At 39.7% G+C, this 20,842-nt stretch overlaps 1 protein-coding gene across 1 annotated transcript; it reads left to right on the forward strand.

The window, feature by feature from the left end:
- On the forward strand, positions 1-20,842 carry LOC143299735 (signal recognition particle subunit SRP72-like). The gene is made up of 19 exons (XM_076613118.1): positions 1-128; positions 1,971-2,088; positions 3,105-3,225; positions 3,614-3,679; positions 4,383-4,460; positions 5,442-5,553; positions 6,042-6,105; positions 7,209-7,289; positions 9,108-9,297; positions 9,958-10,086; positions 10,890-11,030; positions 13,391-13,486; positions 14,510-14,613; positions 15,586-15,663; positions 16,959-17,090; positions 17,748-17,785; positions 18,090-18,203; positions 18,750-18,789; positions 19,519-20,842. Exons 1-19 carry the CDS (start codon positions 17-19, stop codon positions 19,718-19,720), a joined length of 2,016 nt encoding a protein of 671 aa, XP_076469233.1. The 5' UTR covers positions 1-16; the 3' UTR covers positions 19,721-20,842.

Consider the following 20,842-nt stretch of genomic DNA (forward strand, 5'->3'; position numbering starts at 1 on the left):
CACATCACTGGCCAACATGGCGCAGAAGGGAAAACAGCAGACGGCAGACCTTGCCGGCTGGTATGCGGACCTAAACAGATGTGGCCAAAAGCAGGAATATGAAAAGGCCATCAAACTTGCAGGAAGAAGTAAGAACGTGTAATCGAAGACGTTTTTCTCCCCACAACTGTGCCTTTCCACACTATCAAACAAAGCAAACGACTCATTGTATGATGATCATTATACTTGCCACAAAAACTTTTCCGATTACGTTCAGATCTCAAGTATCGGCCCCCTATCTTTGAGTTCGATTGTTGACAATCACTCGTCATGTAACTAGAGGTGGGTCTGTATCATCACACACTTGAAGAAATGTTTTGATGTATGGTTTATGAAATCACTTTACTGTTCCAGTTTTCTCCAGCTTTTAAGTCCAGCTGTTAACTAACACCCTGATGAAATTGCTAATTTCGTTCAGAATGAATGTAGACATGCCTTCCATAAGACCACTTCTTTGTAGACAGTAGAGACATGCAAAAAAGCAATTAATTACCAGATCCTATTCTGAATAATGACTAACGTGCTACAAACAGTATAATTTCTCTGCCTGTTAAATCCTATTGTCCGGGCGTAAAATCACTTATTTTTTATGCAGAATTTAATCCTATGAATGGTATCATCCAAGGTATGTTCCACAATCACTCAGACTCAGAGGTTAATCAGAATCAAACTCAAGTACATTCACCCGTTTTTCAGTCATTTTCCGTCACTGTCTTTTCTGCAAATGGGCAGTGAGGGGGCTGAAAGTAAAGCATACTAAATGTGTGCAGTTGCTGGAAGTTCTGATTAATTGCGTGTTGTTGATTGATCAGAAAAGAACAAAAAAGAGGTGAAAATGAAAACACAACAGGTTGTTATCATTGATTTTGTTTCCAGTTGACCTTTTGAAATGCTCCTTGGTTGATAATTTTATGAAATTTTGCCATAAAAACACATTGGGATTTTAATTGGAGACAAAAGGATTTAACATTTTCTGCCATTTACCCCTCTCCCTTTACCTTTATCACACTATCTCCCACCCTTCCTCCTTTACCGCCCCCCTTCCCCCTCCCCTCCCCGCCCCCCTGACATGCCCTCTTAGTTTCAGTTTCACTTTCTCAAGGAGGCGTCACTGCGTTCGGACAAATCCATACACGCTACACCACATCTGTTGAGCAGATGCCTGACCAGCAGCATAACCCAACGCGCTTAGTCAGGCCTTGAGTGCATGCTTACATATTTGTGTACCTATGAAAGTGGATTTCATTTTACGTAATTTCGCCAGAGGACAACACTCTCGTTGCCATGGGTTCTTTTTCAGTGCGCCAAGTGCGTGCTGCACACGGGACCTCGGTTTATCGTCTCATCCGAAAGACTAGACGCTCAGTTTGATTTTCCAGTCAAACTTAGGAGAAAGGGCGAGAGCGGGATAAAGAAAGCCCTCTTAGACTGAGTTTAACAATCTTTTCACTTTTGCCCTAACTGCCAAAGGTCCTTTTTTTTCTCCCTCTTATTACTCCTTGTTTATTTTATATTATTCATGGATGGGACTTGGTTGAAGGGACGGAGGTAAGGTTGGAAGGGTTTGTTTAAAGGTGAGGCATATCGGGGGTTAGTCTGGTAAAGCTCTCTGTATCAGTGTATGCACCACCACGTGGCAGTAACAGCTGTCTTGATCTTAACTCTTTGGAATTATCTGCCTCAACGCTGTTCTTTTTCTTTCAAAATTTTATCTTATTGCAGGTTAGTATCTGTCTTATTCCACCCCCACCCCTCTCCCTATACCACTGCACACACACACACTGCTTCTCTCTGTCACTGTCTCATTTACAACCCACCCCTCCCCCCCACACACTTACGCACAGACACACACATATGCACTCATGTACACACACCAAATACAGGTGTATGTCTCTGTTGTTTTGTTCAGTTCAGTGTGTTGTCCGTTACAGTCCTGCACCACTTTCCAAAGGAAGTGAAGGCATACCAGTACCGCGTGGTATGCTTCATGCTACAGGACAAGTTTGAGGAAGCCCTCACTGCAATCGGCAAGGACAAAGAAAAGGCAGAGTCAGTATTTTGATTGGTTGGTTGATATTGTAAATTTGACAATATTTTGATTGATTGCTAATATAAACTTAACAGAGGTTTGATGATTATAAAAATGAGATACGATATAATTTATTAGTTTGACAGTATCCTGATGATAACAAATTGATATTTGATATTATAAATTGAAAGATTTTTGATTGAAATAATTTGATAAAATTAATAATATAGTAATAGTTGATCAATTTGACAGTGAGTATCATGATTATTTACAGTGTTAGATAAATGTTGTTAGATTTTGGGTCTGTTATATTTCTAATATTGAATGAATATTGTAAATTTGGCAGTTATAATATAAAATAGACAAATTATCACTAGGTGTTGCTTTACATTTCAAAACAAAGGGTACAATTACAAATGAATGCAAGTCTTTAATTAAAGTTTATTAACTGCTGAGCTAGTAAATTTATAATGTTTCCAATACAAGTATTTGTGTAGGTGTGGTTATTCATAACAGACTTTGATAATTGATTCTACTTTAATACATATTTTCTTTCTTTTGACTGCACACTACTGATAGTTGATGATGATATTTTTCTGGACATAAGACACTGACAGTGAAAATGCGTAAGTGTAGGGATTTATTGAAGTTTTGTGACTTTAAGTGTTTTTACTTAGAAACACATTAAATAATATATATTTGCTGAATTCAGTTTCAAATCAGATCTGATTAAAAATTTTTTTTTTTTTTATGTCAGAGGATTACTGATATATATTGTTTTGTATTTAAAAAAAAAGTGTTTTATTCGGTCTGCTCCCGAGAGAGATTTAAAAAAATCAAAAAATATTTTCAGCCTTAATAGTTAAATAAAGTTACTATGATAGGGAATATAAAATATGAATTATTGCCTATGAACCTTTTAAACTTTTAAGACATATAATGATACATATTACTTGTTTACTTTAATACAACATATGTAATATATCATTATATGTCTTTTGTTTAATGATTAAACCTTCAAATGATTTTTCGACAGAACCTTAAAGTTTGAGCGTGCATACTGTCAGTACCGACTGAATCGAACTCAAGAGGCGTTAGCGACTCTACGTTCGGTCAATGAACCTGATGTTCGCACAAAGGAACTGCTTGCGCAAGTGGTGTGTATGGCTGTCAGTTTGTGTCAGTTTGCTGGAAATGAGAAGAATAGGAATTGTTCTTGAAAAATAAGTAAATAAATAAATGAATAGATAAGAGGAAAGAAAAGGGGATGGGTGAAAATGTTGTTGTCATTGCTTGTAAATTGACAGAACAGAAATTGCAGTAATAAAGTGAAGTGAAAACAAGAAAGAGGAATGAATATTTACTGTTGAAAAAACTGGACCAGTTGCAAGTTAACAACAGCAGCAGTTGAGTTTACAGTTGATTCAAACAATTTTTGATTATCAGATCATCCAAGTTGACTGGAGGGAACTATTTACATTCATGTGAAGTTTTAAATTTTTATGCTGATTTGTTGTTGTTCTAAAGTTGTTGTTTCCTTTCCAGCTGTATCGTCTGGAGGACTACGAAGAGTGTTATGATCTTTACAAGGATCTCTTGAAAAACACTGAGGTAAGGAAACTTTGCAGTGGTGTTGGAAAGCACATATGTAAGTGTATTTATTGGTGAAATTGAACTTGGTTTATTATTTTTTGTTGTTGTTTATTTGTAATGAGCCGTTTAAGTGTGTGTGTGTGTGTTGCAACCATCAGGGAATTAATTGTGGCAAAATGACTTTTTAAGGAGCTTTTTCATTTTTTCATTTTTATGTTGCCTTAGGGTTCATTGATGAACCCTTATTCATTGAACAAATATTTCATCAGTTCAACATTTATCCAAATATCACAGCAGTCACATACACTTAGACAGATGCAGTCGTGCACACACACACATACAGATATATACATGTGTAGAATTTTATTAAAGTGGAGAGTGGATTGCCCAAGTTAGATCCCCATTCTCTTGACCATTTTAGGACCGTGAGCATTGGGATGGTTCCCAAAGGCCAACTAGCCCCCAAGGCTGCAGCACTTAAGAGCCAGTGCAATCTTGCCTCAAGTTTGAGAGTCATAACTCATATCCTTATCAAAAGAGTAAGCTGTAAATGGCTTCCCACTACAACGAATTGTAAGCTTATGTCGGTCTGTATACATCCTTACATACATGCACACACACACACACACACACACACATATATATATATACAGACACATGTATACATATGTGCATATTTTAAAAATTTTCTGATAATGGCATTTGTTTCTGATTTTCTTAGGATGACTTTGATGAGGAACGCCAGACCAACATGGCTGCTGTGGTGGCTGCACTCCAGATGTGGGGAGTGAGGGATGTGGTCAGTTTTTGTTGTTGTTTTCTTTGTTTGGCTCTTTGTTTTTGTATTCTCAGTTACTCAGCTTAAATTTTTTTCTGCATACTTGAACAGTTGAAGATTCTTTGCGATCACTGATTAGATTTTATTTCTGTATGTTTATTGTTGAATATGAAAGGAATTTGTTTTTTGAAGACATTTTTCTGTAAATACAGTCTGACCACAGCTCTTTTTTGATATATTTTTTCTCCTTCTTTCATGTCTGCAGCTCCCATGTTTACCTGGTTTACTTTATGACAGGGTTTTTATGTGTATGGCACTCTTTTTTTTTTCTTTTTTTTTTTTTAAGATTATTTAATATAGTAAGAAATCTTTCCATTTATCAAATTAAAAAGACCTGAAGGATAGTGGCTAATTCTGGGTGAAGCTAGCAAATACAGCACAAGATAGGCAGCAGTGGAGATTTCTGGTTGTGGCCTAATGTGTCAGATGGCATGGAGAGGATTAATTTCTGTCTAAGTTTGAGATTAGTACCATGAACACTCCTTCATCTAACTCAGAAATCAAAGTTCTTGCACTGCTGTACAACAAAAATAGTTCAAACATGATGAAAAAGAGAACCATTTTTTCTTAAACATTGTATCCTCCACTCTAGAAACAGTAATAAATGTTTCACCATTTTGTAATTATAGTTCACATTCTTTAGGAATGCATAATTTATGTTAGGTTTTCTTGATTCAGCATTTGTTTTAAAGAATTTCCAGTAAGATCGTCAGTTCTAGTATTTAAACTTTGAGTAAGTTACAACGAAGTTAAGATTTCTTTTTTTAACATGTGCATTAAAGTACATACACACACACTCATGCGCGCGCACGCACACACACACACACACACACACACACATATTACCACCTTTGACCGTTTTCACCATTGCACGTTTCTCTTTTACAAAACCAATATGTGATTTCTGGACATAAATAAAGGTTTGTGTGTTTTGATTGACAGGAAGATGCAGGGTTGGAGGAAGAGTCCTATGAGATCTGCTATAACAACGCCTGCTATCAGATTGGTCGCCGCCAGCTGGAGTCAGCTCTGGCCAAGTTGAAAAAAGCTGAAGGTGTGTTTCGCCATCTGTTTGTGTATGTGTCTCTGTGTATGTGTTTGTTGTTTTTTTTGTCAAGGTGCTTTATTGATGATGTTCTATATGTGTGTGTGCGTGTGTGACCTTATACACATACCTTGTGGTTGTTTTGTTTCCTTACTGTCAGTAAAGGACATGGTTAAAAACAACAAAAATTCAGTAAAGAAACAACACACCAGACAGATAAACCATGAGTACTTTAATTTGAATGTTCGTTAGCTGTGCAGAATGAAGGGCTACATCTAATTTACATGTGTGCGTGTGAGCTGGATGACACATAAATGAATGATGAGCACCAGAAGACAGCTCGGAGTCGGCTCTACCCAGGCAGGCAGCATGTCAAGGAAACGACTCGATGTTTGTGGAGCACTTATTAGAGCTGCATCTCTGATGAAGGATAGGTGCTGTATGAATATCCATGTCAGTCAAGCAGTCCTTATTGTTGATGTGTTGTTGATTTACAGAGTTTCTACGCAGTGACACAGACCTGACTGAAGAGGAACTGGAAGAGGAGCTGGCTATCATCAGGTTGGCTTACACACTGTTTGATGATTCAGTCTCCCATTAACCCCTTAGCTGCTGACCCTTGGTGAAATGAGATCAGTTTGGTGTGGATGTTATCCTAACTCTCTCCGGATGAAGGAATGCATGAGCATTCCTACATAAAATGTATTCGGTTTCAGACGACAGAATGGAATAGCATTTTCAAGAAATAAAAATCCATCACACGCTGTACACGTGATTTTGTGATTAGTCAAGCAGAGTGCGCTATTCTGGGTCACTCCACAATGGAATGGTATGATTGGTTAGCCTGCCATATGTGGCCTGTCTCGCACACGCGCTGACAAAGTCACTGACCGGTCGTCTGCTCGCGTGCCAGCCTGTTAGCAAAGCGGGCTCTTCTCAAAACGTTGTGAAGCGAACAAGGCAGCAAGGGCAACGTTTTAGGGTTGCCAAAGTACTTGAAATGCTACAAACTGAAGGGTCGGACATTGAAGAGGTGGATGATGATGAAGAAGAAAGCGAATTTAATGCAGAAAGCGAGCATGGGTATGGTGATTCGGGGTGAAAAATTGGCAGTATTTTCTACATATGGCAAAACTGTCAAAATAAGATGAGAAATTTGATTTTTTTTTATATGTAATAGCTCAACACGTAATAAACCAGTTCTGAAAGTTTCATTTTCTTACTCTGTATTTTGTATTTTTTGTAATTTTTTTCCAAACCCTTACAAATGGGCCGTCTGTGGGGAAAAGCAAGGGAGAAAACTTGTCGTCCCGAGTGAGTTAAGCGTAACAGCTACTGTTCGTGTACTCTTAAGTGGTGTGATAATTTTATTGAACAAAAGTGATACAGTCCTAAGAGGAATAAGTCCAAATTTAGAATGGTGGCTGACATCCTGACCTGTAAGTTCAGTTTTACCACAGTGAGATATTACAAATGGAAATTTATCTGTAATTTTAAATATTTTTTATTTTACAAAGTTTAAGCAACCAGATTCTACATGGGGGTGTTCCTGTGAGTTTACTGTTGTATTTGTAACAGAGTGTAGCATTTGTGGACAATGTTGATGTTGTGATTTAGGTGCAGTTGAATTGTATTTGATACGGGGTATATTAATGTTTTTGCAGGGTACAGATGGGGTACCTGTTGCAGTGTAAAGGGCGCACCGAGGAGGCCTCCCAACTGTACAACCTGGTTCAGAAGAACAGGTAAACCTGTAACTATATATCACCTTTGCATAACACAAAAAACAACAACAACAGCAGCATTTTTAAAAAGTTTTTCTTCAACAACAGCAGCATTTAAAGAAAATCGAGTTTATCATTTGCTTTTCAGCGTGATATTTATATTTTACATTTTCATTTGTTGTTAAAATTTCATGTTTCTTTTCAGAATTTTCTCTCTGGGTGTTGCTGTTTCACTGTCTTTCCATCAGTTCAGTTTGAAAGCTGTCTGTGGTTGATGGTAGTCAGTAAGCTTGTAGTGTTCTATACTTTACATATGTGTCCAGAATAAGGGAATCTTTGCCAGTAATTGGGATTAGTTTGTTTCGATGATCACTATGGAGAGCATAAAAAAAACCAGCCGCAGAGATGGAAACAGTGATGATAACCTGTTTGAAATTGTTCCTTGTTTTACATATTGTGCATGCCATCCACACAGTTCAGCAGTCGAATGGGTTCATTATCTGAATTGTAGGTCTGTGCCCAAAATAATATGAACACCTATACTCCTTTCCCTTGCTCTCACCATCCACCTCATTAGAACTTGTGGCTTATATTTCCACACCAGAATGCATTCAGCCACTCAAGTTGTCTTCAGACACACTGTCTGATGAATAAGCAGGGTTCATACAGCCTAGAAGTCTGGAAAAGTCTTTGAATAATGAGAGAACCACTTCCAGGGCCGGAAAATCCTTGGAATAATGAGAGAACCATTTCCAGGGCTGGAAAAGTCTTGGAATAATGAGAGAACCACTTCCAGTGTTGGAAAAGTCTTGGAATAATGAGAGAACCATTTCCAGGGTTGGAAAAGTCTTGGAATAACGAGAGAACCACTTCCAGTGTTGGAAAAGTCTTGGAATAATGAGAGAACCATTTCCAGGGTTGGAAAATTCTTTGAATAATGAGAGAACCATTTCCAGGGCTGGAAAAGTCTAGGAATAATGAGAGAACCACTTCCAGTGTTGGAAAAGTCTTGGAATAATGAGAGAACCATTTCCAGGGCTGGAAAAGTCTTGGAATAATGAACCATTTGTAGGGCTGGAAAAGTCTTGGAATAATGAGAGAACCACTTCCAAGGTTGGAAAAGTCTGGGAATAATGAGAAAACCATTTCCAGGCTTGGAAAAGTCTTGGAATAATGAGAGAACTATTTCCAGGACTGGAAAAGTCTTGGAATAATGAGAGAACCACTTCCAGGGTTGGAAAAGTCTTGGAATAATGAGAGAACCATTTCCAGGGTTGGAAAAGTCTTGGAATAATGAGAGAACCATTTCCAGGGCTGGAAAAGTCTTGGAATAATGAGAGAACCATTTCCAGGGCTGGAAAAGTCTTGGAATAATGAGAGAACCACTTCCAGGGCTGGAAAAGTCTTGGAATAATGAGAGAACCATTTCCAGGGTTGGAAAAGTCTTGGAATAATGAGAGAACCACTTCCAGGGTTGGAAAAGTCTTGGAAAACCATGTTTTGCCCATCAGGGTCTGGAAAAGGTTTTGAATCATAATAAAAGTCTTGACCAGTCCCATCTGACAAAGAGTTTAATGCATGAAAGAAAGCAGATACAAAACCAAACAATTGAAAAAAACAAAAGTGATGAAAATTGAACATAAGTATTGAGATACTTGCAGATCTTTTTGATTAGTGGTGTAGTATACAGTTTTTTTTTTTCATATTCAGTTTTGCTTTGTGTTTGGTATGGAAAATTTTCATTTTGGTCAGAAAATGAATGGAATCTGTGGAAGCAATAACCTTGAATGAGGGATGTTGATACGATCACTGGGCGTATAACGACAACCTGGGTTTCAGGCCCTCTGACGCGGCAGTGTGTGCGGTGCTGTCCAACAACATTGTGACAGTGAACAAGGACCAGAACGTCTTTGACTCAAAGCGCAAGATGAAGGCGGCCACAGTGGACAGCGTCAAGGCCAAGCTGACCGCCTCACAGAAAGAGACCATCGCTGTCAACCAGTGTCTGCTGCACATGTACTCCAATCAGGTAGGTTTTTGGCGTTTGTTCCTTTGCACCACCAGATTTCATGGATGATTTCAGAGCTGTATTTTGAAGCTTAATTTTTTATCTGAATATTATCAGTCAAAGTCATGCCCCACCCCCCACCCCCTCTCCACCCCTCTCCCCTCCCTCAGGCCCCATGGCCCGGTGTGATTGGCTGGCCTGTAGCAAGAGCAAGGAAAGGGAAGAGCACTCGGCTGCATTTTAGAGTTGTCTGCCTGTAGCTTCAATAGTTGGATGTGTTAAACCCAGGTTTGATAGGACATGCATGTGTGTGTTTGTATGTGTGTGTTTGTGTGTGGTTTCAATTTTATGTCTTTCTATTCCAAGTGATATTAGGTAACAACAACAAAAAAAACAACAACAGAGGCTGGGGAGAAGGAGGAAGCAGGAGGACAGGGAGAGGGGAGGGTGGAAAATGTGATTGTGTGTGCGTGCCTGCTTGTGTGTGTATGTGTGTGTGTGTGTGCACACTCTGCACCCACAGCATGACGCTACTTCAGGATTCCTGTCTTGATGCATATCCCCAACTTCCATCTCCCCGCAACACCTTCATAGTAGAAGCAGTTGGACAAAGTAAAGAAACTGAATCAAAATTTTCAATAATATGTGTGTCTGTCACTGTGTGTGTGTGTGTGTGTGCAGGGGGAGCAGTGTCTGAAGGAGGCAGAAGCGCTGATGAAGCAGAACCCTGACCTGGTGTCCTGTATGTTGATCAGTGCCGCTCAGCATGTCAAGGACAAGAACATCGACAAGGCTGTGGGACTGATGCAGGTATAGTGGGGTGGGGGTGTTGGGTATGTGTGTGTGTGTGGAGGGGTGTTTTCGGTTGTGTTTATGTGGTTGTCTCTGTAATGAGGGATGTTGTGGAGTGTGTGAGTGTGTGTGTGCATGTATAGAGGTGTGTGTGTGTGTGTGTGTGTATCTGTGAGTGTGTAATGAGGGGTGTTGTGGGTTTTGTGTGTGCATGTATGGAGGTGTGTGTGTGTGTGTATGATGAGGGGTGTTGTGGGTTGCTTGTTATTTTGTTTTGTATGGAGGGATGCATTGTGTGTATCTGTGTGTATACAGGGTGTTGCAGTTTGTGTTTGTATGTGTATGAAGGAGTGGGGGTTGTGTGTATGTATGTTTGAGACAGAATTATCCTATACAATAAAATAGTTCAATATCAATGAAACATTGCATACACAATGATTTTTATGATGAATTAGTACAACAAAGTTTAATCACTTAATATACCATAAATAGGTGATTGATTATTACGATTAGTGTGTACAACAACATTTGATAAGTTAATGTGCTGTAAATAGATGGTATAATAGTCAGTACAGCATCGTTTTATTACTCTTAGTTAATATGACATAAATAGATGATGCATTTGTAAAATGAAGTTTAATTAGTTAATATGATATAAACAGATGATATTCATGATGATGTCCATGACAGTGATTGCAGACATATGTACTGCAGACTCACACCTTTACCAGCAGTGAACTCCACAAACAACACAAATTTCAATGATAATGATGATGATTATTAATGATAATGACGATATTCATGATGGACGATGATTGCAGGCGTATGCAGACACCCACCCAGACCAACAGTTCACTCTGCAGCTGACCAAGGTTCAAATCTACCTTAGTCAGGGGAAGGTGTACCCGGCTTGTGAGGCTCTGAAGGCCCTGGGAGATGACATTCAGTACAAACCTGGAGTGGTAAGCAAACTCTGCACACATTGCATGCACACACCTGCCAACTCCTGCATACGAAGCCTGCATACATACTTCTGCCAACTCCTGCGTACATACACCTGCCAATTCCTTCATATACCACACAGCTGCCAACTCCTGCACACATTCAACTGCCAACTCCTGCATACACACAACTGCCAACTCCTGCATACACACACCTGCCAACTTGGTTTTTTGTTTTTGTTTTATTCTCTTTCTAATAAAAATCATTTTATTTTGTAATGATTTTATCTTTTCAATGATGATTTGTGTCATTGTGTCGTACTTAGTTAGGTTATGTACATGCTTTCATTTACATGCTTTATTTTCATGTGTGTGTGTGTGTGTTTTGCCATTGCTTTGTCTTTTTTTTTTCTTCCCTTTTTTTTCTTTTTTGTCATTGAGGGCTGGATGTAGAAAAGCAGCTGTGCTTACTCCACTACCCTTGTGCAAAAAAAATGCGTTACGTTTTGTTTCGTAACTTCTGCATACACCACGCATTTGCCAACTCCTGCATACACTGCACACCTGCCAACTCCTGCATACACCACACACCTGTCATCTTCTGCATACACACACCTGCCAACTCATGCATACACCGCACACCTGCCAGCTCATGCATACACCGCACACCTGCCAGCTCTAGCATACACCACACACCTGCCAACTCTTGCATACACTACACACCAACCAACTCTTGCATACACCGCACACCTGCCAACTCCTGCATACACCACACACCCGCCAACTCCACCATATACACACCTGCCAACTCCTGCATGCATATGCCTGCCATCTCCTGCATACACACAACTCCTGCACACACACATGCGAACTCCTGCATATACACACCTGTCAACTGTCAGCTCCTAAGTTTTGAGCGTTGTATGCTCTGCTGAGCCTCAGAATGGTATGCTCACAATAAAGATACGATGAAGCAAAAATCTTTTTTTGTTTTTTTTTTGGGGGGGGACAACACGATCGATACTGTTAATGAATTGAACTTGCTACATTCACAATAAAAATGCTATGCTAAGGTAGCAAAAATCAAGCAATTATTTTTCTTCTTTGGCCTGAGCCAATCAGAGCTCAGTTTATATTTTCCCCCACTTCCTTTCTAGAGAATCAGATTGTTCCCTCCAGCTCTCATTCCCCTCCAGGGAAGCAGGTGTCTGTATGGTGCTAACGCTAAGCTTGCAGCAAAGGATACTGTGTATTTGATCTTTGTCAGTGAGTTCAAACCACTCTCTGTGCATTTTGTATTGACTCGACTTCAAAGTGTCACATGGTTCTTAAGATTGACTTGTGAGCTGAAATGTTGAATGTTGAGGAATGTTTATATTTACATGAGGAAATTTAACTATGCTTAGCAATCTTTGTCATGTAAGCATTGGAAAATAAATATCAGAAAGCAGTTAACAAAATTAAAAGAAAATTAATATTTTGTGTTGGTGGAAATGCGCTGTACTACAGTCTTTGTCTATCCTTTTTAGAAAGGCAGTGTTGTAAAAAAAAAATTGCACCTGTCTTTGCTTTGTTGTTTGGAGTTTTGCAAAATGAAATTTCATTTTCAAACAGTCAACACATTTTCTTGGTGAAAATAGCTGAACATGCTGAAGGACTCGTTATCAGACTGACGAAAAGAGATTTGCATCATTCAAATGTTTATTGAAAAACTGAAATGATAGGAAACAGAAGCATACAAAATGAAAGAAAGAAGATCTATTTCCCATTCATGAAAACACGAAAATTTAGTATATGTACAAGTTTGTCAAACTCTCAGTGGATGGGTTATCCCCCTTTTGCAAACAGTGGTCCTCAGAGAGGACTGATCATAAGTCTATACGGATGCAGACGCATTAGAAACAGAGAGAGGGGAGGCAGAGAAGAGAAGGCAGTGGTGGCAGTGGTGCCCAAGTGGGTGGGAGCTGCGGGCCATTGATCAAGTGTAATCTGGGCTTCAGTTTGGCCTGATTGCCCAAATGAGTGATGTGCCCAAATGATTGATACAGTTATGTGTCATGTAGGAAGACACGGCAGCCTGTAACAACAGAGAAATTATTAGTGGAGAGTTTGATAGGAGATGTAGAAAAAAAACATTAGCTGCTTGGATCTACAGTTTCCAGCAAAGGAAGATGGTTGTGCCAGTGGGTCATGGTATGTTAGATAAATCATTATTTTAGGGATAAGGTGTCCTTTTTATGAATTGAATGGAGTGAAGTCTGATAAAGCTGTGACAATGTGTTTGCCTGTTGTTGTTTTTCCAGGTAATGTGTTTACCTGTGTTGTCGGGTGATATGTGTATACTTGTGTCGTCAGGTGATGTGTTTACCTGTTTAATTCAGGTGTCTGCCTTGGTGACGCTGTACATGAGTCAGGAGGACACCGTTGCTGCCTCAGAAACGCTCATCAATGCTGTCAACTGGTACAAGAAAAACCAGGTATGCAGCCACTTCAAACAGGTGTTTGTGTGTATTGATTTGAAATTTGTTACTCTTCTGATTTTTTCTTCAAGAGCAAAGCATATGTTTGTTGTTTTTACACACAAGATAAAATTGCACCAGTGTTTAAAAACACAGGAATTTGTTGTAGTGTCGTTCATTCATTGGTCATTGCACACCAGTGCAAAGCGGTGCAAGTGCAAGATTTAAACAGATCTACCTGAATTTATTATAAGGCAGTGTTTGTGTCATCAATGTCCAGAACTGTTAATCACCTTTTTTTTAATTTTGAGTTTCATCATGTGTTTTGAGGATATTTGATGAATGTGCAGAGACTAGAGACACTTAAAACTGTCGTCGTTTATTTGCAGCACGGACACTTGTACATGCATGTTGACATGAATTCTATGTATTCCTGTATGCAAGGACGTATGCACATTCACATATAATGATGACAGAAGGTACACTTCTGTTGTTTTTTTTAATGTTTACACACACACACACACATGCACTCTCTCTCTCTCTCACACATACACACACATTGACACACGTCCATGTACACAAACCCACCCACCCACATCCTCACCCACACATACCCATACCCCCCCCCCCTCCCCACCCCCCACCTCCCCACACATGCACAAAACATGTACTACACATAAAAAAATACACACACACATCATACCACACCACACCACACCACACCACACCCGCACCCACACACACCTACATCCACACATATACCCCCTGCCCATTCCCACACACCCACACACACTCACACTCACAACCACACACCAGCACCCACCCACCTACCCACCTACTCACCCACACCCACACCCACACATACACCCACTTACACACCCTCACACCCCCACCCACATCCACACCCACACATGCCCACACCCACACCCAAATGCACGCACGCATGTATGATAGAAAAGCTTCACTGAGAGCCCAACATAAGCTACCGAGAGCCCAGCATAAGCTACAGACGCAGGTTCAGGAGATGACTGGCTGTTTCAGCCCAAGTCCCCGGACCTGGCAGTGCTGACCCAGGCCAACTCCACCTTCCAGATGAAGCACGGCAACAGCCAGGTGGCTGCCCAGATGTTGGAGGACCAGAGGAAGTGGGTACCGCACAGTGACGCTTATCGGAATGCGAATGCAAATGTTGGAAAGCACTTTCATTTGTCTCTGCACAAGATTCAGGGGAGAAAAACAGGGCACTAGTCAGGGTGGCAAAGGGGAGGTTACCTACTTCCGGGAGGTTATCGGCCGTAGCTACTGTCGTTTTCTCCGCATAGGCAGATAGTAGTTTGCACAGGACAGGAATGTCAGACCCCTGCTGGAGTCTGCACTAGTGGGTCACGGTAAGTGTGTTAGATAAACGTAATTTTAGGAAGAAAATTTCCTTTATTATTATTGTTATTCTTTTGTTCAGAATTGTTATTATTATTATTTTGTTCAGAATAGGCTTATGGTGTTTTTAGAGACTTGAAAGTGAACTTAAGAGTCGTATGTGCCAGACTTATGGAGAGAAAGAGTGTGAATACTGCTTTTGGAATGCGAGCAAAAGTGTGTGTATGTGAGAGAGAATATGTTTATATATATGTGGAGTTGTAGTGTGTGGAAAGTTTTGAAATGTTTGTGTGTGTGTCTTGCATGCACGCAAGTGTGCATATATATCAGTGTGCGGCTGTGTGTGTCTGAGAAGTTCATACTCATCATTTTCTCTAAACAGTTGCAGCTATCAATGTTTGTCCTTTGTAATTCTGGCCCATGGAAACTGCAAAATACCATTCACTGGAAGTCATTTGTCCATGTCTTAACAAAGGAAAGTTTCTGGTCTTTTATTGTTCAGCAGAGATTGGCACATTTCTGATGAAAGTGTGTGAAAATTTCTTGTATGTATATTAACAGCACGTCATTTGAGTCATTCAGATTGTAAATTCATTGTTTGTTCAGTTCAGTTCATTGTTTGTGATTTGTGTTGTTAAGATTTTTGTGTTGTTTGAATGTGTATTTTAATATTATTGTGTTGTCTGAATGTGTGTCTCTCTCTATATTTTTTAATCTGATGTGTATTTGTGGTTTTGCAGACGTAATCCCAAAGATCCACTGATATTGGCCCAGCTCATTTCTGCATATTCCCAGTTTGACACTGCCAAGGCGAAAGAGTATCCTTGAAGATAACTGCTGTTGCATCTGTGTGTGTGTGTGTGTGTGTATGTGTGTGTGTGTGTATGTGTGTGCGTGTGTGTGTGTGTGTGCCTTAGTGTACAGTCTTATTGTGTGTATATGTTTTTTTAAACATTGTGCTGTCAAGACACGCTCTTCAGTTCAGCGGCCTCTGGATCTGAGCCACAAACTTTTCAGTGTTAACAACAACAACAAAAAAAACCAACCCATTCAGGCATCAATGTATGAGTGGATGTTAGCTCTCCTTGACTGTGACCACTCAGGCATCAATGTATGAGTGGATGTTAGCTCTCCTAGAGTCTGTGACCACTCAGGCATCAGTGTATGAGTGGATGTTAGCTCTCCTTGACAGACCACTCAGGCATCAGTGTATGAGTGGGTGTTAGCTCTCCTAGTGTCTGTGACCACTCAGACATCAATGTATGAGTGGATGTTAGCTCTCCTAGTGTCTGTGACCACTCAGACATTAATGTATGAGTGGATGTTAGCTCTCCTAGTGTCTGTGACCACTCAGGCATCAATGTATGAGTGGATGTTAGCTCTCCTAGACTGTGACCACTCAGGCATCAATGTATGAGTGGATGTTAGCTCTCCTTGACTGTGACCACTCAGGCATCAATGTATGAGTGGATGTTAGCTCTCCTAGTGTCTGTGACCACTCAGACATCAATTTATGAGTGGATGTTAGCTCTCCTAGTGTCTGTGACCACTCAGACATCAATGTATGAGTGGATGTTAGCTCTCCTTGACTGTGACCAGTCAGACATTAATGTATGAGTGGATGTTAGCTCTCCTTGACTGTGACCACTCAGGCATCAGTGTATGAGTGGATGTTAGCTCTCCTAGTGTCTGTGACCACTCAGACATCAATGTATGAGTGGATGTTAGCTCTCCTAGTGTCTGTGACCACTCAGACATCAATGTATGAGTGGATGTTAGCTCTCCTAGACTGTGACCACTCAGACATCAATGTATGAGTGGATGTTAGCTCTCCTAGTGTCTGTGACCACTCAGACATCAATGTATGAGTGGATGTTAGCTCTCCTAGACTGTGACCACTCAGACATCAATGTAGGAGTGGATGTTAGCTCTCTGTTTAGTTGAAGTTTCAGTTTCTCAAGGAGGCGTCACTGCATTCGCACAAATCCACACACATTACACCACATCTACAAAACAGATGGCTGACCGCCAGCATAACCCAGTGCAGTGTGTCAGTCTGTCAGTATGCATTGATATTTGAGTGGATGTTAGCTGTCCTTGACACTGTGCCCAGAATCAGCAAGGACCTGCCGCCAGTGTCTGAGATAGCTCAGGGGGTGGACGTGGACAGCCTGGAGAGCACCTTCAGCACCCTGGGCCCCAAGTACATGAAGAAGACTCAGAAAGGGGAGGCCTCCCCAGGACCGTCAGTATTTTTGTCCAGTTTTGTTTTATTGTTATTTTTATTTACATGTGTGACACTTCTGATAAAAAAAGATAGAAAAATGAAAAGAAACAAAAGATAAGATTTTACTCAGACACAGAGAAGAAGAAAAAGGAACTGAAATGCTCTGTCAGTATTCATTCCTTGAAATCGGAGCTGTGCAAGTGTATATGCAAAAAAAAGTTTTGGTGTCATATACTGTACCATGTCAAAGTGATGCAAACTAGGCCTATCAGTTTGCTCTGCTTGGCCAAATTTCACGTGGCTATTTGTTAGATGTTTTTATTTATACATATTAATGTGCAGCAATTTATTGTCTTTAAGTGTGTGTGTGTGTGTCTGTGTTGTATGTGTGTCTGTGTCTGTGTGTGTCTGTGGCTTGTTTTAGTCTGTAGACAGTTGTTGTGAATGTTCCTTTTTTTCTTATAATCTCTATTGATTGTGTGCTTGATCAGATTTTGTTTGAGTTTATGATGAGCCAGTCATTGCACAAATTAATTTCCATGTGGATTAGTAAAGTGTTTTTGTCTGATTGAAGATATTGCAAGGGGAGAAGGGGAGTGGGTGGGGAAGAAGTGAGGGGACTAGTGCAGATTATGAGCCATGGTGTGTGACATTTGTGGTGAAATGGGTTTTCAGCTCTGGAGATGTTCCACTCAAGAAGAAGAAGAAGAAGGGTGAGTTTGACACATTTTCTGTTTTTTTTCTTCTGGCATATACATTCAAGATATATATATATATATATACAGCAAGTTTTCTTAGCCAGAATGTTTCTCTAGAAACAAAAAAGATCTTTTGATACTAACAAGCACCAAAGCATAAATTCATTGTTGCATTCAACCTATAAGTGAAGACAAGATACCAGTGTGTTAGATACATAGAAAAAAAAAAAGAGAAGAAAAAAACAAAACTTGCCAATTCAGTATTCTCTGCAGCTTGTTCTTCTTTAGGACATCAGTTTGAAGCTTGTGTACATGGCAGGTAAACTTCCCAAGAGCAACATTGAAGTCGGGGATTTGGATCCTGAGAGATGGCTGCCACGGAGAGAAAGGTCCTATTTCCGTGGGAAGCGGAAAGACAAGAGGAAAGATATTGGTAAGTTGTTTCCTGGGCATTTTGTCAACCAGGGCATCATTCTGAAGTTAAGGTTATAGTGAATCCATTTCACAACAACATTCATATTTTTCTTGAATTTATATGTGGTTCAAAGTATTTCTTTATTGTGTGTGTTTCTTTAATTATTGTTTAACTTTTGATAAAGTAATGAACTGTTTTTGGTGAATGAACTTATTATCATTTACAGTTTAGACTATAAAAAGATCCTTTCTTTTTTGGCAAGAATAAGAGAGAGAAAAAAGCATTAGCACACAAATACACATGGGCACAGATATACCTGCCTATCCAAAAATGCGGGATGAATAACCGAGGACCTCAAAACTAAAACATCGCTCTGCATGAAAAACAGAAACGTGTTGTTTCCAAACACCCTGCATTGTATGGACCCTACTCATGATAGTTCTACACATGGTAGAAGTGTGTACTATTCTTTGAAAATACAGTGTGAGAACAGAAGAGAGTTTTTCAAAATTAAACCTCAACAAGTATGTAACATGTATTTATTTCTTCTGGTTTTATTTGCAGGCAAAGGCACCCAAGGATCAGGAATGGTGTCGGCTGATCTGTAAGTTGTATTTAAAACAAACATACAGTCATACACCAATCATACAGTAAAACACTAACAACAGCGGCAGTGCCCCATGCTGAACAATCATGAAATACATCAAACTAAAGAGTGTCTTGCTAGCCTTTGTGGAGCTTTATGCAGAGACTGGCATTCTCTGTTCTGTTTTCTTCTCCAGGCATATAATTTCAGTGGGGTGTTGGTCTTGATCCTGGTCTTGGTTTGTCAAATAAAACTGGTAAAAAGATGCCCCAGACTGATGAGTTTGAATGGTTATCCATGTGCAATCATAGTCTTGAATGTTTAAGGGAAATAATTCTTTTTTTCTCAAATAATGATCTTGGGTTATGTAATGACAGCGGAAAATATGTTGATGAATATTGAATTGCGGGTACATCTGCCTGTCAAACTGTTTAAATTAAGAGGCCGTGCTTGCTGAAACAACTGAAAAGTGAATGATAAAGGTATGTAGCTAGACTTCCTTGGTATGTTTTTATTTTTTGTTGCTTGCCACATGTTCATGAGAAAGATGGGAAACAAAGACGTTAATGTTTGAAGTTACTGTTTGCAAATAAAAATGATATTCCTGACTACTTTTTTAGTCAGTGTGTGTCAACATGTCAGTTTAAAATGCTAAGTATTGAGTGGAAAAAAAAAAAGTAACAGTAAAATGAAAAGAAAAAAAAGCAAAAAGACGTTAACACATGCATTGCTCTGTTTCCCCCACAGCGACGCCAGCAAACCGTCGCCAGGGGGTGGTGGCGGCAGCGACACCTCCTCTCCCCGGCCAGGCTCGGCCACCTCCTCCACCTCCACCCCCTCTGCCGCAGCTGCGGCGGCTGCCTCGACGTCCCCTCAGGCCGCGGGCCCACGCCAGCAGAAACCGGCACAGGCGCAGAAAAAGAAGAAAAAGAAGGGGTCCAAGTGGTAGTGGACTCCCCGATTTTCAAGGACACGTCACGGGTGTCAGGGGAGCTAAGCAGGGTGTTTGGGGGAGGGAGGGGCTAGGGGGGGAGGGAGGAGGGAGCAGGGAGAGAGCTAGTTTTGTTGTTATTCTGAATCTGTCATGTTGAATGAGAGGAAGAGTTGGGGTTTTTTTGTTTTGTTTTTTGATTAAATGTTATCAAGTCAGAAAATGTGTTGCAATAGTGGAGAAAGGAGAAGAGAAAGATTTATTGATAATTTTTTTATCAGTTCAAAGTGAACAGGTTTTTTTATATATATTCTGATTCTGTCGAGGAGAGAGGGAGAGATTAGGTTTTATTTATTTATTTTTTTAACTGATTAAATGTTATCGAGTCAGAGAATGTGTTGTAATCGTGAAGAAGCAGAAAAATACATGTTTATTAAATTTTACCTTCGAAAGATTTGTTGCAGTTCAGGATCATTTTTGATTGTTTATTTGTTTTGTTTTTTGTGTATGTTATTTTTTCTTTTTTTCCCCTTTATTTTGATTAAAGTTTGTTTTCTCTGACTACTCGAGAGGAGTATTTTGACTGAAAGTTTTTCACAGAAATCAAAAGATGCTGCCTTTTTGTTCTGTCTGAATTTTTTGAAAATTTGAAATTAGTTTTCTGTTAGTTATATGTAAGATCAGATAAAATGTGCTGTAATGTTTTTAGAAATAAGTGGAAATTTTGGTCCAGACTTGTTTGATACAGCATAGCTGACAGTTTCTGAGTTTGTGAATTTGGACCACACGTTGGTTGTCACATTAGCTGTGAAAACAAGGCTTATTTGGCAAGGAACAAGAAAGCAAAATTTTTAAAATTGTATCAAACTAGCAACATGTCACTGGGGTATGTTGAGTGTATGTTGTAATTTTTTTTCCTGTTTTTCCTCTTCCATTTAGATGAAATCACTTTAAAAGAAAAAAGTAAAAGGCCTCTTGATAGTAGTTAGTAATCATTTTCTGATTTTTGTGGCAATAACACCAGTGATGTATGTCAGTTTTGTAATGTGAGTTGAAAACAGATACTGTTGAGGATGTGGGTTTTTATTAAGTTATGTCATGTGATATATTGACTGCAATTAAAATGTGGTGATGTGTTTA

The sequence above is a fragment of the Babylonia areolata genome, chromosome 25 (genome assembly GCF_041734735.1).
Source record: "Babylonia areolata isolate BAREFJ2019XMU chromosome 25, ASM4173473v1, whole genome shotgun sequence".
NCBI lineage: Eukaryota > Metazoa > Mollusca > Gastropoda > Neogastropoda > Buccinidae > Babylonia > Babylonia areolata.

Bases quoted from the DNA above. Each gene is read 5' to 3' on its own strand.
- LOC143299735 (XM_076613118.1), top strand. From the start codon at position 17: ATGGCGCAGAAGGGAAAACAGCAGACGGCAGACCTTGCCGGCTGGTAT. The intron at 7,290-9,107 runs GTAAACCTGTAA...CCTGGGTTTCAG, and splicing joins AACCTGGTTCAGAAGAACAG to GCCCTCTGACGCGGCAGTGT. The intron at 18,790-19,518 runs GTAAGTTGTATT...TTTCCCCCACAG, and splicing joins GGAATGGTGTCGGCTGATCT to CGACGCCAGCAAACCGTCGC.